The sequence below is a fragment of the Gopherus flavomarginatus genome, chromosome 3, assembly GCF_025201925.1.
Source record: "Gopherus flavomarginatus isolate rGopFla2 chromosome 3, rGopFla2.mat.asm, whole genome shotgun sequence".
Lineage (NCBI taxonomy): Eukaryota > Metazoa > Chordata > Testudines > Testudinidae > Gopherus > Gopherus flavomarginatus.
The window spans coordinates 31,184,679-31,201,915 of NC_066619.1; the positions used below are offsets into that span (position 1 = coordinate 31,184,679).

The following is a 17,237-nucleotide window of genomic DNA, read 5'->3' on the forward strand; positions in this document are numbered from 1 at the left end:
ACTCACAGATAGGCTGCATTTTAAAATATGCCTAAATTGCACCTGCAAATAATAAGTTGTCTATGCTAGAGAGGAATGTTGTGACTACAAAAATGGATGATAATGTGGGCAAACAGATAAATTGTTCCTTATGAGCAGTCCTCTGTAAAGCACCATGTTACCCATTTTACTGATATCCTAATAATTAGAATTTATACAGTCACTCCTTTTTGTGGTGTATAGCCCACACTAAGATTGACATACAAAAGAGGATCTTTTGTTACAGCTCACACATTTCAAAGAAATAATAAAATGTACTATTTACTCAATGCTTTATGTGTTCAGACTGCTTCCTGAACAATACATAGCTAACTAATTAATTAAGCAAGATGTCTAAGGCTCTTTATAGCGCAAACTTTAGCTTTCTTGAATGTGCCTGGCTGCAATCTGCAGCCCACATATCACAACATAATATTAGACCCAGCAAAGGAGATGTATATACATCTAGTTACCATTACCCCCCTAACAATAAGAACAAAGGACGCCTCCCCTAGATTCTCGTGTTCTCCCAACTCTGGTGATTTTTAAGACAAATCTCACAGTATTTTGAGTTTTTCTCAACGCCTCAGCTGCTGAAATGCAGTGCCCTGCACGAGGCTCTCAGCTTTCACTAAAGAAGTTTCCATACCGTAGGGCTGTCAAGAAAAGCTTGGAAACCTGACCTGGAGAAGTAGAGATACCACAAGGCAAATAAAAAGACCCCGCCATTTGTTAGCTTTAAACACTCTTCCTGGTGCAGCACTAGGACACGGCCCGCGCCAGCCAGCCGGGCAGCCTGCAGACACTCCTCCCGCCCCCTCGCACAACGTGGGAACGAGCCTGGCGGAAAGGTTACAGACACACGCACGCCCCTCGTGCTACAGACGTTCCAGGAGCGTCACGTGATGAAATCCGCTTCCCCCTCCCCTTTTTTGTTGAAGGAGGCCTAGTACAGGAATCTCTAGATCACGTGACCCGCTTTGCCGGCCGCGCTTGAACTCGATTTCTTCCCAGTACTTCCGGGTTGGAGGACGTTCGCTCCGCCCCTTTGGCTGGGCCCTGGCGCGCGCCGGCTCATGCCCGAAGGTCAGCGCAGCGGGAGCAGGGGCCAGAGGGAGCGCAGCGTGGAGGCTGGTGGGTGCTATTGTCTCCTGTAATGGGGCTCAGGAGGCGCCTTATTTATTCTCTAGCAAAAGGGTGGGTTAATCAGCTGCGATTGCGTGCGGAGCTAGGGGATAATCCAGCTGCTTTCTACCCCGTCTTTCCGTTGCAATTGTAGCTGGTTTTATTCTTCTGCTATGACATTGTAGCAAATGCTTGGCATGCAGTGGATTAAAGGCTAGTTTTCTTCTTTCTACTGAAATTGCAGCAAGTGGTTGGGAAGCAGGGGAGGGGTGAAACAGAAGGTGCTATTCTCTTCTCGTTGGTACTGCAACAGCGGCTAAAACAGCTGCTGCCTCCTCTATCCCCATTTCACTAAATCACGAGGTGTGGGTGATACTAAGCAAAACTAAATGGAACTAGATCCTGAGGCTGGAAACTCCGTATAATTTGCTGATTCGAGGGAACTTGGATGCAAGAAGGTTTTCAGGAGGAAAAAAACTTGAACAAAAGGAAGTTTCTATCTTTTACAATAGCAGGACAGTGATGAGGTATAAATAATGCATCAGAAAAATCCCAGCAGCGGTAGTTCCATTCTCTATCACGTTTAAAGACGGGTTTTTACAGTGCCGCCCAGTAGAGTGAGTTAAACTTGGAGATCAAGAAACGATTTTGGAAAAATCAGGTCTGAAGAATGAAACTTGCAGGAAGCAAGAATTCAGTTTCAGTAACTTCACTGTCGTAACGAGGGATAATGTATTGACAACAATAGAGGACAGATCTACAGTAGTAATGGGATAAATGACCTTGTGCTTCCTAGACACAATGTAACTGTCATGGAAACAGTTTTTGTAAAGAATTAGGGGCGGGGCTATAGAACGGAGAAGGAAGCTGTGAGATTAAATGAAAAGGAGCTTGCTGCGTGAATGCATGCATGTATTTTATGTGGAGGGGAAGAAAGATGCAGTCGGCCTGATGTATTGTCATGCTTGCACGACTGTAGCATTTTTCATTAAAAGTTGTAGAACCCTCCTTTCGTGTAGGTGTTAGCTCAGAGTTACATATAGACAAGTGAAGAGCTGATCATACCAGCATCTCCCACTTAAGTTAATGGAAATTACAGGTGCTAAATAGTTCTTAGATTCAAGGCATTTGGCACAGAATCTAAATACAGATGGACAGAATGAGGCTCAAAGAGCTTGGCCAAGGTCAAAAAGAAGGTCACTTCTGGCACTAGAAATAAAACTCTGAACTGCTGACTTCCGCTCTTGTGCTCCAGTCATCAGATCGTGCTGCTTTCGTAATGTGCATGTCTTTTCGAGTGGCTGGAAGGTAGGAGCAGGGGAAGTAGTTAAACGTGCAGAAGTTCTAGGCAAGGAATTCCAAATTATTTCAGTGCTGTTTCAATGAGTGGACTTGGAGACTCCAAGGAGAGAGTGATTGACGAGGTGAGGAGCGGTAGCCAATCAGACAGGTCTTGGGGTAAGGTTTGACTAGCATTGCTCAATGCAAGCAGCCAATGAGAACCCGCTAATGAGAGTGGCGTCGGGACGCCGGCTGCTTGTGGAGCTTGCAGACGTGGTAGCGCGTTTGTGCATTGATGGGGTTGGGGTGAGGATTGTCCTTTAAAGGGGGACCTTTTCGCAGGCTAATGTTACTTGGTCACCTGAGGTGGCACATTCATTTTTATTTATCCCTAATAGTATTTTTTTGCCCCTACTATTTATCCCTGGGGGATAGATTTCTTATTCTAAGTGCCTGTCTGAATACGTGGCATAAGCACTTGTAACTTACTGTGCTACAATGTTTTCTATTTATGGTAATTCCTTTAGAAACCATAGCTGCCTGCTGAACACTGTGTGATGACTAGGTACTTTAGGCAGGGCAGTGGGGGAAAGGGGTGGAGTTTTTTCAGCTAGGAGAGCTGTGTGTTTTGCCAAAAGAGCAGAATTGGCCTAGCATATCTCAGTCTGTTGTTGTTTTTTAAAGATTAAAATATTGCATGTGAATCATATTGCACGTGGCTCATGACTATTTTATTTTGCCAGCATTTGGTATAGGCTTTCAGAGCTGTACTTGACACTAAAAAGGAGACCAACAAATTATGGTAGTGAACATGACAGATGCATCAGAAAGGCACCATTCATGCAAGATGTTGTATGTGACCAGGTCCTCACTGAAGGCCTCGGGCCACACAGAGATGCAGAGATTCATCTGTGTGCAATGCACTGGCTCCAATCCTTCACAATTAGCAAATGTCTCTGCTAGCTGTACTTAGAGTCCAAAATTGGAACGGCTGATATCAAAACTCTAAGTAGAAGAAATTGTACCATGACTCTCTTAAGACCTATGTCAAAAGTCTACATGCCATCTTTATGCAAGTTGGTTTTTCTCTCTATTTTCTCATTTTTTAATTTTTTTTTATAATTGAAGATTTAGACTACAGTCTTGATTTGTCAGATTTCACAAGCTATACTTTATGGAGTGAACTTATGTACTCCAGATTTCATAAATCCTGATTGACTGTTTAATTTTAGTAAACTTGACTTAATCCTGAAGGACAGCATCCTGATGACAATAGTGACCTACTTGATAGCAATTGTATAGTGGTGTATACATTCAAGCTGAACCTTAGGTTCACTAACATAATCTCTACTTTTTGATAAGCAACAAAAATGTCTGAAGTAATAATTGCATCTTGCATGGCAACAGAAAAAGGTAATGAAAAATATTTTATTACAGTCAATTGACTTTGTCAGTCTATATTTAAAATGGATGTAAAAGCAAGTGTGATTTATTGTTGGTGGATTTCTCTGGGGTGGGTAATCACTGACATCAGATCTCAGTAGTTGTATCGACATTTGTTTATAACACTTAAAGGTTTAGTGTTAATGGTCAAATATCTGTTTGCACTGAGGGTTGTAAATGCCTCTTATGTTTAAGAGACAGCATGGCAGTTGATGAAGCATGTGACTGAGTTGGGAAATGGATCTAATACCCACAATGTCATTGATTTAGTTTGGCTTTTGTCAAGTCATGTACACTTTTTCACAAATCAGATATTAGGAATGGTAATATACAAAAACCTGTAGGAGAACACTTCAACCTCCCTGGCCACACTATAGCAGACCTTAAGGTGGCCATCCTGCAGCAAAAAAACTTCAGGACCAGACTTCAAAGAGAAACTACTGAGCTTCAGTTCATCTGCAAATTTGACACCATCAGCTCAGGATTAAACAAAGACTGTGAATGGCTTGCCAATTACAGAGCCAGTTTCTCCTCCCTTGGTTTTCATACTTCAACTGCTAGAACAGGGCCTCATGCTCCCTGATTGAACTACCTCATTATCTCTAGCTTGCCTGCATATATATACCTGCCTCTGGAAATTTCCACTACATGCATCTGATGAAGTGGGTATTCACCCACGAAAGCTCATGCTCCAAAACGTCTGTTAGTCTATAAGGTGCCACAGGATTCTTTGCTGCTTTTGCAGATCCAGACTAACACGGCTACCCCTCTGATACTTTACACTTTTTCTGTTTCTCTGTAAAAGGGGACTGATATCTACTCTGCCTATTGAGTATTGTAAGTTTGAACTAGTGCTTATAAAATGTTATGTAAAGTGACTGTTCTGTTACTCCTGCCATCAGTCTGTCTATTTTTGATGGTTGCACAGATTTTTTAGAAAAAAGCGGCCTTTGTTTTCTACTTGGACAGATGGGCATTTTGTGTGGTTTTTGTCAACCGAAATAAGCATCTGACTCTACACAGTTCATCTCTCTAGTATTATTAATTGTTCATGCCTCTATTTGTGATTTTTGTGCACAGCAAGGCTGCGGCAGGGATTCCACACGTGGCAGTCCTTGCTGTTAGATCCCAGACAACATGGCGAGCCTCCTACGTACAGCAGTTATCAGCTACTCAAATCCTCTCTTCAGCAATGTGATGTCACGAAAAGTGCAGACTGTGAAGATGCCATGCTTGCGAATGTTTCAAACCCATCAGATACTCTGGTGTCAGGCACCTGTAAAACCAGGTAAGTTAATGTAAGAAAACAATTTCGTAGAACAACTAGGTTTTCCTTTCTAAACATGGAAATTAAGCTTCCTAAGTAGGTATATTTTGAAAAGGTACTGCTAGGATGAAAATATACAAAACTCGCCCTGAATCATGTGAGTTAATTCTAGTGCATCAGAAGTTCTACAACTTTACATTTGTTTCACAGACAACTGTGTAACAGAGTTTCTCCTTAACCACCTCCTCTCCCAATTCCCAACACCTTGGGTCCAAGTTATGCTTCTGAATGTATGTTCAGAGCTCCTACTGAGTATGACCTTGATTTAAGAAAGTACTTCTGCATATCCTTGGGTTCCACTGCAATCTAAGGCCTGGTTTATACTTAAGTTTTGCTGGCATAGCTGAGGGAAAAAAACCTCACCCCTAACAGATGTAGCTATGCCCTAGGTTAGATGCAGTTATTCCAACAAGTGTTCTTTTGAGAGTATAGTTTATTTAATTCAGGGAATAGTATGAGGTATGTCATCAAAAGAACTCTTGCTGACATAAACTGTGTCTGCATTAAGAGGATTTGCTGGTGTAACTATATACGCAAACCCTTTCTACTATAGATGAAGTCTAAGAGAATAAAACACATATTTAAATGCTTCCCTGAATCTGGATGCATCCCTGGGCCTACTGGGAATTTAGTGTATTAAAATCTGAAGACAGAATTTAGCCTTTGGCCATAAAAAGACTTCGTTGGTAGTCCAAAAACCAGACTGCAGTTTGACAGCTTCTTTGGTAGTCAGTAATAATTGTTGCTACAGATTAGGATGGACATCTTCATATGATACTTGGTATTACGCATTAAAGTATTTACTAACTGCACAGTACTTTTGTCTTCAGAACTATCAACCCATGTGAAATATCACATAAGTTTGACGCTTACTTTTATGACATCCAGTATTTAAAACGGAAAGTAACCAAACTTATAACCCTGTTAGTTGATGATTAAGCTGGCCCACTTTTTTGTTTTTGGTAATCTGAACATTGATATTCAATAAACAAAAAAGGCAAATGACGGGTAAACTTCTGAACAAAATGTCATGCTCTTCTCTATTATTGACTATGTATACTTTTTATTTCTGTTGAATACTTTCCTTTGGGTTGGGGGTTCTATAAAGAAGTTCATCAACATATGAACTAAACTTCACTGTAACCTCAAAATCACAATTTCTAAAAATAAAATTAGTAAATCACTGATGTAAAACTGCATTTGATTTAACATTATATAAAGAAGATAATTTGAAAAAATGTTAGTATGTTTGTTTAGCTGTTTAGGCTTGTAGCTGCTACCTCAGAATATATCCCCATATCTCACTTTGTATTGCAGAAGAGGCTTAGCCTGTTTTTTTTAGGGGAAACTTTGTGCTGATTTCCTTCTTCCATTTGTGATTGAAGAGTCCGAGCAAAATGGGGAAGAGATTTACCACTGAGAAATCATTCAATGGAAGATGTTTATACTTACATCTATTTAGAGATTGTTTCCACATTGTGTGATGTATAGCATTCGATGTATGCTCTGTAAGACTGAGGTTTGTGAAAAGACTTCAGTAGAAAAGTTGAAATTTAAAGGTTAACTTGAAAGGTGGATTCTTTCATGTCACTGTTTGTTCTGGTTGCCATTTTCTTCGTCTCTTAGGAACATAGGAATTGCCATACTGGAGCAGATCAATGGTCCATCTAGCCCAGTATCCTGTCTCCATCCGTGGCCACTACCAGGTGCTTCAGAGGAAGGTGCAAGAACCCTGCAGTAGGCAGTTATGGAGTAACTAGCTCACAAAGAAAGTTTCTCCCTACACCCTCCCTTAGAGATTGGTTTATGCCCCTGAAGTGTGATGGTGCATTTCCCTCCCTAAACTTTTTTTTTAAAGCTTTTTAAAAATATTTCCTTTGTAATATTTCATATTCTGGTAACTGTCAATTATTTCTAAATCTTGCTAAGCTCTTTGCACCAATGAGTTCCACAGGCCAACCGTTCATTGTGTTTATTAAAAAAAAGAAAGCCCTGAACATTTCCTTTCATCAGTTAAATTTGCTACTTTTCGGTTTCATTGTCCCCTTGTTCTTGTAATAAGAGGTGGAATCAGAAGCATCTGATCTGCCTTTTCTACACCATTCATTTGTGTTCATCACGTCACAGTCCTTCAGAGTGTCTACTCATCTTACTTCAGAACTCTGAGAACAGGTGAGCAGCTTCTTCTGAAGCTGATGTTAAAGTTGGTAACTAGCTGAGCCCACGTCCAGACTATCCCGCCGTATTGGCGGGTTAAAATCGATTGCTCGGGGATCGATATATCGCGTCTAATCTAGACGCGATATATCGATCCCCGAGCGTGCTTATATCGATTCCGGAACTCCATCAACGCCAACGGAGTTCCGGAATTGACACGGAGAGCCGCAGACATCGATCCCGCGCCGTCTGGACGGGTGAGTAATTCGATCTTAGATATTCGACTTCAGCTAAGTTGCGTATCTAAGATCGATTTTTCCTCCCCTAGTCTGGACCAGCCCTGAGTTTTGTTCTTTCCTTCCCATCCTAAAGACATGGCACATAGTTTGATAGTCTCTTTTCCCCAGCAAACTGTCTTATTCTCTTCTCTGATAACATTTATTGGTATCATTCTGTATCACAGCACTTCCTGAAGTTAAAGTACTATGAAGAAAAGTGCTTGTATTTTTCTTTGGATTTCTCTACCCAGTTCTTGTTAACTTTTCCTGTTAGTTTAATATAGTGACTTGTCCAGTATTTAACCTTTTAAGTGGAAGTTAAGTGAGAGTAGACTCTTAATAGGCTCAATTTCAATTGTTAGGTACCTTTAAAAGCTTGGAAATATAATTTGTTTACTTATTTTGTGTTAGGAGGAGATTTTTTTAAGGCCATATGTGCTTTGAAAGTCAATGAGCAGTTGACTTTGCTATTTACTTTTTCAGCATCACAGCAGCAAGAATGTTGCCTTATTAAAAATATTTCTACTTGTTACAGTTCGTGTATACTGGTCTTGAGGTCAGTGGGACTATGCAGTTTTGGGATCCCACCTTAGATACCCAGGTGATAAGGGGCCTCTCATTACCTATGCTAGATAGTTGTGCATTAACAATGTATCTATTATGTATCTATTACTTGTATGCAAAATGAGTGAAAAGTTTAATGGCAGTTCAGTGAACTGAATTCCTTTATCCATGGCATGGGAAGCGGCAGTTCAACCTTCACAACATTCCCCCTCTCCCCACAAGTTACCTCAATTCTGATGTGAAGAGACCATTTCTAGGGTAAAAGGGCAGATCTGCCTCCATGCCTATTCAGTCCTTGGCCCCTCTAGACTACCAACTGGGTTGGTGTGGGGAAGGGAAGGAGAACCCCTGTGCTGTGAGGATTGCACATGTCTGCTGGGAACAGGATCAAAATAAACCCAATTTCGCATAAGCCATCAAAACGTGCTGTTGCCAGAGGCTGCTTAGTGACTTAGAGTTCATAGACTCAGTCTCCACTTGTACTTGATTCCCTGCAGAGTCTGGTTAATGTCTCAAACTATGCAGGCTATATGGAATAGCTAGGTTCTGCAGGAAGTGCTGTTGGTAATTCAGTAGGAAATGCTTCACGCTCCCCTCCCGTTGCAACTTAGGCTACATTTACACTTGGATCTCGGGGTGTGATTTCCAACTTGAGTAAACATATGCTAGTTGTCATCCAGCTAGTGCGCAAAATATAGAGTAGCAGCTGCGGTAGCATGGGCAATGGCCAGCAGTGGTATGGGCTAGCAAATCCACCTGGACCTTGTGGGTATGCCCACTAGCCTGTGTTGCTGTCCATACTTCCATGGCTATACCTGTTTTTAGGGCACTAGTTTGATGAGAGCTACCACGAGTATGTGCACTCAAGTTGTGAATCACAGTCCCAGCTCCAGGTGTAGATGTAGCCTGTTACTTAAACCCATGACTCAGAACGAGTGGACAGTGCACTCCTGGAGATACTTCTGGGTTTTAAATTTCATTTGAAGAGTGATGATAACCCACAAGTCCCAGCTCAACTATATTTAACTTCCGCCTGTGTAAAATATCACCTGCAGAGTGTCACCTGTAGTTTCCATTGGATGTAGTGATCTTGGTGTCCTACCCTAACCCATTGATATAGTTATTTGCTCTGCATTGTTAAACAGCTGCTCCTTTTTGTTGGTGAATGAAATGCTTGCAGATCAAGATTCAGGGCTTGAAAAGCATACTGGATTACTACTAGCTAGAGGCTGATAACAGTGGTTGTGAGTGGGCAGTACTGTACTGAAGTGGAGTGTTACGGCTGGTGGAAAATGTTTGGTGCATTTGTGGGGTTGGTGGAGAGCAGGAAAGTCACTGGGTATTTCTCAGTGACCTGCTTTCCCTGTGTCTTGGTGAAGGGCACACCTTTCCATATTGGTGATGGATTGTAGTGTCTGTTAGAAAGGACACTAAATCAGATTAAAACATTCAGAGAGAAAGATCTTTCATGCAAGTAACATCTAACAGAATGAGTGAAAGAAATGAGAAAACTTTGCAACTGTCACACTGTGGATTTTTCCCTGAGCCTTCCACACAGCAACAAGGGAAAATAAATGTTTTATTAGTTTTTTTTTTATTCTAATCAATTGGCAATGCAACTTGAACACGTAGTAGCAGAAAATGCTTTAAAGTCACTTATTGAAACTGACAGTTGTCTAGATTAAGTTTGTGTTCCTTTAAGTTAGCAGCCTCCCTCCAGTGTCAGAACAATATAAGGGATTGATCATGCTCTTCTCCCTTTTATTGTGTGATTTCCCCCCAAGGCTCTCCAAATGCCACTGCACTGTGGAGCTTCCTCTTCCTGGCTTTGTAAAAAGGTGTGTGTGGGGGAGAGTTTTCCACCCTCTCCCTTCCTTTCGCCATTTTGTGTCCACTTTCCCTAAATCACCCTCAGCCTCTACTGTTCAGAACTTTCCTGAGCCACAGACAATAATCTGATTAATTTCACTTCTAATTTCTAAACAGCAATAATCTGATTAATTTCACTTCTAATTTCTAAACTGAGCTGAATCAGATAGAGGCAGGACTGGGGTCCTCCACTACTTGGGTAGCTAGAAGAGCAGGGGAACAGGTGCCTCTTCCAAGTAGCAAGAGAATAGAATTGTAACCATTTCCATTGACACCTATTTAGTTGGCAGAGAGAGCTTCCTACTTGCCTATGGTGGGAGTGGGAGATGCTGTTCCAGTTGTATAGTGATGTCTAGGAGGGCTATACATTGATGAAGCAGATGTTTGTAAAGTACCTCTCAGGTACTTATGTGACTAATTCTATTAGATACAAATCATGTCTCTTACAGTGATGTAGCATTCTTTCAACACTGCTTATTTTGATAACTCTGTTTTGTCTGGTAAGGGTGGAGGACTTATATAAAGAACTGTAGCTGTACTCTTAGTATTTAGATATTACATACTGGTGTTTTCAAACTGTTCTCCACCATTGCAGCAATTACATTTTGGGTAAAGACAGTCAATATCAAAGGAAGAGCTGAAATAATTAAATGAAATACACCTTTAGCAGTTGGTCTGTTTCCTTCCCTTTGATTTCAACTACACTCATGGGTAGGTGTGTTCTGGCATCAGTTCTAAAGGGTGCAGATGACTGGCTAATCTAATTAGCTCTTCAAATCCAGATTTTTGTAGCAGCAGTGCCAGATAATTATCAAGGATTGCAAAGTTTGTAACAGTTGGCATGAGTATTAACCTAAAAATAAGTCTCTGTTTAGATGCTTGGTGTTTCAAATTCATAGCTATAAGATACTTCTGGGCTCAAGAGTGGGTCAAAGCATCCCCTTAAAAAAAGAAAAAGTTCTATAAATAAACCATGGAGTGGAATAGGGAAGCAACACTTAAATCCCCAAAACACACACTTTCTGTATCAAATGTTTAAGTTGTATAAAGTCTGTTACAAACTGTGTTTACCACCGTCTTGTATCAAAGGACGTAACAGTCATGGTCAAATTGAAAACCTTGTAAACTAGTTTTGCAACAAAAGTTCACTTTAAAAAAAACAAAAACAAATTGAATATGACTGGCATATTCCTCTTGTCGATCTTTATGGATGAAATAGGCTATATAAATTGTAAATCTCCATACCCTTAATGCAAATAGTAGGTAGGACCTTCTCCTGCAAATAACACTACACACATTCTTATTCTTATGTGGAAATTACATAGACTTCAGTGGTAACTGTTTGCGGGACTGGGCTGAGATTTGATAGGCACGCATTGTTTTAATATGCTTGTACCAAAATGGTGAGTGTTGACTGACTATGTGAGAGATGTATTTATATATTACATACATCAATCGGTCTGGAGGATATTTAGACACTGCAAGGTGGATTAGAATAGTTTTAAACTTCTCAGACTTGAGACTCAACGAGTCTTAAACTATGCATAAATAAAATCAGAGGTTGATAATTTGCGAATCAGCGTTGTCAGTAATAAGCACAACTTCTAAGCTTTTTAGACTACTGAGTTGACTTTTCAGTCCTCTATTTCTCTTGAAAATAACTAACTTTCAAACTGATTAAATTAATAGACTGGCATCCAAATTATTTTATTTTTTTTAAATTCACCTAGTCTTTAATAGCAACCATCATCCAGGATCCCAAACTGCTTTTCAAACAGTTATGTTTCACAAGATACCCCTAGAAGGTAGGTAAGTATTAGGCTTATTTGTAAAAAGGGTAGACTCAAGCACTGATTAGTAGGTGTTTACATCCAGGCTCTATTGTACTTTCATTAAGCCAGTCAAGCCCATATATTTTAGTGTACAGTAACTCCTCACTTAAAGTCCTCCTGCTTAACGTTGTTCTGAAGTTTATGTCACTGCTCCATTAGGGACCATACTCATTTAAAGTTGGACAATCCTCCCTTATAACATCAAGGGAGCATTGCACAAGTTCCTCTTCTCCACCTCCTCTCCCTCCCTTCCTCTGTCCCTCCCTCCCAGCACTTCCTGCCGCTGTTTGGCAGCGCTTAGGACTTTCTGGGAGGGAGAGAGCAAGCGGGGAAGCTGCTCCCCCACCAGCAGGCAGGGCCATCTGGCACGCAGAGGCTTTAGGGGCTGCAGAGTCCTGGGCTAAGGGGGCCTTGGGGCCTTGGCCTGCAGCTCTAAAGCCCCTTTCAGAATGCGGCCCAGTGAGCATGGGCCAGAGGACTCAGGAGGAGCAGGTGCAACCACGCAGCCAGTGGCTGGAGAGAAGTGGCGCTTTGCCCTTCTAAGCCCCGCTTCTTTTTGGCCAGCTTTGAAGGGGAAAGCGGCGCTTCTCTCCGGCCGCTGGCTGTGTGGCTACCCCTGCTCCTCCTGAATCCTCCGGCGCGTGCTCGCAGGGCCGCTTTCTGAAAGGGGCCTTAGAACTGCAGGCCAGGGCCCCCGGGCCCCCTTAGCCCAGGACCCTGCAGCCCCTAAAGCCCCTGCATTCCACGTGGCCCTGCCTGCCGGGGATGGGGGGGCAGGCACCTCCCATAATTGTGGCCATGGGGGCAGTGCCACGCTGTGCAGAGCCACCTGCACACCCCCTATACCAGAAAGGAGCTGTTCCAGATAAGTGCTCTGCACCTCCTGTCTGCCCCAGCCCTGAGCCTCCTGCAACCCCACCCTGAGCACCCTCCTGGACCCTAACTCCCTCCAAGACCCCGCACCCCCACCCTGAATGCCCTCTTACATCCTGACTCCCTCCCAGACTCTGCATCCCCAGCCCTGAGCCCCAGGGGTAAGCCAGGGGCACCTCTCCACCACAGTAAAGTGTATAATGCTTTTTGTCTGCCCCCCATAAATTTCACTTAGTTGCATTTTTAGGAGCATAACTACAACGTTAAGTGAGGAGTTATTGTGTACCCATCTGAACCTTTAGAGATTTGTTGCTGTGAGCTGACTTTCCTACTACGTTGTACTACTACAGCCACCTGTTGGTAATTAAAGGAAAGTGATGCTTGGGAGTAGAACTGCAAGGTGTTACATTTCTGGAAAATATTGCGTAGCCTCTTACATCTGTTCTGGGAAAAGAGAATTGTTAAATGTGAGATGTATCTATAAATGTCAGTACAGAGTATAGGAAAATGCTGTAACAGAACATCAGTCTAGTAGTTCTTATTATTGCTAAACTAAATGCCATTTTTTCCTATGCATTTACAGGAATCCCATATAAGCAGTTGACTGTGGGTGTTCCTAAGGAGATATTCCAAAATGAGAAGAGGGTGGCATTGTCGCCAGCTGGTGTTCAGGCTTTGATTAAACAAGGATTCAATGTTGTAGTGGAATCAGGTGCTGGAGAAGCTTCCAAATTCTCTGATGATCACTACAGGGAGGCAGGAGCAAAGATCCAAGGGACCAAGGAAGTATTGGCTTCTGATTTAGTACTCAAAGTAATTATTTTTTTCCTCAATATAGTGTATTTTAAATGTTTTAGGGCTAATATATAACTTTTCCAAACCATTTCATATAGTCTGCTGAACGTCTAGCTGATTTTATTTTAAAAGAGGGACCTCTTGTTAAATTCACATCTTACACATTTCAGGTTTTACCTGTGTTTTTAATTTTCATCAGTTGATTATTTGGTGACTCAGATCTGGGCACTAAAAACCCTGCTAAGCGGGAAAATAGAACTAAGCCTTTGAACAGCAGTTTTGAAATGGTTTGAGGACAACTATCTACTGTTCGCACACTCGGAGTAATGGCATTTCCCATATCTAAGTAGGGAGAGTGCTTTTGAGAGCACTGAGTAGGGAGGATCCCTGCCCCAAGGAACCTGCACTCTTAAGACTAATAATAGAAAATAAATCAGTTGTTTTCCTCCTGTCATAGTTCTTCTTGCAGTGCTAGCTAAGAATGAATGCCACGCACCATCCTCCGTTCTTATTCAAAGACCTAATGGCAGCAGTGTGTTCTGAAGTGGAGTTGAGACAGGAGAACAGTGGCAGGTGATATGACAAGAACATGAAAAACAAAGAAGCATGGGGCGTATTAAGAAATGTAGGTTGTAGCCAAGTTGCTAGGAGCCTTGAAGATGAAGAAGAGAAGCTTAAGTTTGATGGTGGGACTTCCTTTAGAAATCTTAGTTATGCATGTCAAGATTTAGATATGGCATAGTGGAATTTTTATGGGCAAACTATCAACCCTTAAGAAAAGTGGGGATGGAATGCTCGCCATCTTAAAAATATGCTCAAGAAAGAGACTGATGAGCTAACAGATTTGGACATCTAAGCCCTCTGGGTCTAATGCAGTCACCAGCAGTGCAAGCTTCTTTGTGTTTTTCAGCCTTTAGAGGTGGTGATATCTTTAAGAGTAACCTGGTTTCCTGATCTCTTCAGGAGTAGGTCTGAGACTGCCAGCGTACATGTTAATTACAGTAATGCAAACATTCTTCACAAAAACTATTGCCAACTGAATAAGGGCCATTAACTCATTTCACACAGGTCCCTTGAATTCTATTTTTGTACTGCAGGGCCAGATTAATGCAGGGATTTTAGAGGCAGCAGCTCGGGGCCCTGGTGCAGAAGGGCTGAGGCAGGCTGCCTGCATGCCATGGCCTACACCCCTCCCAGAAGCACCTGGCTGCTGGCACGTCTCTGCAGCCCCTGGCGAGGTGGGGAGGAGACCGCTCAGTGTGCTGCCCCAGCCCGCAGCACCGTCCCTGCAGCTCCCATTGGCTGGAAACCAGCCAATCGGAGCTGTGCTTGCAGGCAGGGCATGGAGACACACTGTCTCCCTCCCCCCCAGGGGCATGCAGAGACATGGCAACAGCTGGCCACTTCTGGGAGTGGCATGGGGCTATGGCAGGCAGGCAGCCTACTTGAGCCCTGCTGTGCCACCGGCCGGGAGCTGCCTGTGGTAAGTGCCTCCAGGTCGGAGCCTGCACCTTGCACCCCTCCTGGACCCCAACCCCCTCCTGCACCCAAGCTCTCTCCCAGACCCTGCACTCCCTTTTGCACCCCAATCCCCACCTCAGGTCAGAATCCCCTCCTGCACTAAACTCCCTCCCAGAGCCTGCACCCCTCACCTTCTCCTGCACTCCAACACTCTGCCCCAGCCTGGAGCCCCCTCCTGCACCCAAACTCCTTCACAGAAAGAAACTAATATAACAGCTGTTCTAAGGTCAGAAGTAGGCTATTTTGAATTAACTTAACTATATTCTATGTGTTTTAAGACTGAAATGTAACCACAAAACGGCTATATGTTAATTAAATGGCAAGTTTAGTATAGCGTTTGATGCCATAATTGTGATCATTTTGTCTTAAATTAGGAAGAAAAAGACTTGTATACAGGGACCCCACAAAATCTAATAGCCCTGGGCCCACAGGAGAGTTAATAGTCCCTGCTGTACTGCCACTTAATTACCTAGGTCTGATTTTTAACAAGTGACCTACAAGCAAAAGGCACCTTTAATTTGTTTAGTTGTGTAAATAATCCTTAATAAACCTTATATTTTCCCATGCGACATGTACTGATTTGTTTGTGTTGATTAATCTGAACCCTTCTTGTTTCCTTCAGGTGAGGGCTCCTATAGTTAACCCTGCACTAGGAATACATGAGGCAGATCTTTTTAAGACAGCTGCTACCCTGATTAGTTTTATCTACCCAGCTCAAAACCCAGACCTACTGAATAAACTTGCAGAAAGGAAAACTACTGTCTTGGCTATGGATCAGGTTCCGCGGGTCACCATTGCTCAGGGATATGATGCTCTTAGCTCCATGGCCAACATTGCTGGGTATGAAACTATCTTTTTTTCACCTTGGTAAATAAAGCTAAATAAAAGTAACCTAACATTCTGGTATTAATGTGTTGTGTCCAAAATAATTCTGAATTTGTTTTCGTGCAACTGTTTCAAGAGGAATCAGTCTATTAGAGTTGTCTAAACTTGTCAGTCTCTTATGGTCAGCCTTGCAGTGATCAGATTTTTTTTTTAAATTGGAAGGCAGTTCTTAATCTGATAACTTGTTTGTAGTGCCTCACCCAATGAATTAGATCAGAATGGGCTTAAGCTATAGTTGAGATAGTGATAGACTAAGATACACAGAGTGACTAATGTCCAACACAGGGGTTGAGGATAAGACAGTATAAAGCACTCTAAACGAAACCCCACTAGCATGGCAGATGGGACTGAAAGCCCAAACTCCCCTAGGATTTGCATTCTCTGTAGCTTCTGTGATGGCAACTTAGTTGGTAAACTGGCTGTCAGCAAGTATTATGAGCATTTGCTTTTTTGTACAGATGTGAAGATGTCACTCTTCAAAGTAAGAAAACATTTTGTGCTCTTCAAAATGTATTTAGCCTTTTGCTCTAGGCAAATTACCAGCTTCTTTGTGGATGTATATAGCTGACAATGTTTTTCTAAATTATGCTAGAGAAAACAAGGTAATAGCTTGAATACTTATTCTGTGTTTTCTTATTCATCTTATATAGTTTTAATAGAATATGACAGGAAGTCATATTTTAAAGTTATAAAATTTATAAGTTTTGACCCAAGGAATAGACATTCTTTTGTGTACAGCACTAGAGATAGTCATAAGACTCCTAAAGAATATACACTTAAAATAATGTTTTGGTGTATCCAGAACAATTAGCATGCTTCTAATTGTGTTAGACACCTATATAGCACAGATGTGGGATTGTCAGTATCCCATATCTTACTACAAAATGTTTGGACTCATGTAGATCAGGAAACAAGTCTGTTTTTCTAACAAAACAAGAGACCAAAATAAGAGAATTGGGAAATCAGGCATAAAACATACACCAGAAGAACTTTATTCCCTTAATAAGGTCCCAGGCTCCTTTGTTTCTTCTCTGCTAGACTAAGCTGCGTTCTACACTGGAGAAGTTAGTAATGATGTCCCTGCACTTAAAAGGACATTCACACCTTTTCATACAGTTTACTCTCTCTGCAAAATCACTGGAAGAAAGGGAAGATTGAACACAACAGGAAAAGAGTACATTAGTCAACACATTGTTGTTTACAGAAATGCAACTGGGCCACGGGAAAGACCTAATCAGGCAGCACCCTGTGATAAGCATATTATATTTA

The 17,237-nt window shown here is 42.0% G+C and overlaps 1 protein-coding gene across 5 annotated transcripts in view; it reads left to right on the plus strand.

Moving 5' to 3' along the window:
- The first annotated feature begins 1,057 nt into the window (after positions 1 to 1,057).
- The window catches only part of NNT (nicotinamide nucleotide transhydrogenase), a 69,637-nt gene continuing 53,457 nt past the window's right edge, over positions 1,058 to 17,237 (plus strand). For 2 of the 5 annotated variants that reach the window (XM_050946884.1, XM_050946888.1), the window contains exons 1-4: positions 1,058 to 1,152; positions 4,948 to 5,155; positions 13,351 to 13,580; positions 15,706 to 15,923. In XM_050946884.1, the coding sequence (XP_050802841.1) occupies positions 5,005 to 5,155; positions 13,351 to 13,580; positions 15,706 to 15,923 (599 nt within the window). In that variant the 5' untranslated portion in view covers positions 1,058 to 1,152; positions 4,948 to 5,004. Of the gene's footprint in view, positions 1,153 to 1,866; positions 2,602 to 4,947; positions 5,156 to 13,350; positions 13,581 to 15,705; positions 15,924 to 17,237 lie in introns of those variants that run through there. The other 3 variants (XM_050946886.1, XM_050946887.1, XM_050946885.1) reach the window with 3 other exon arrangements.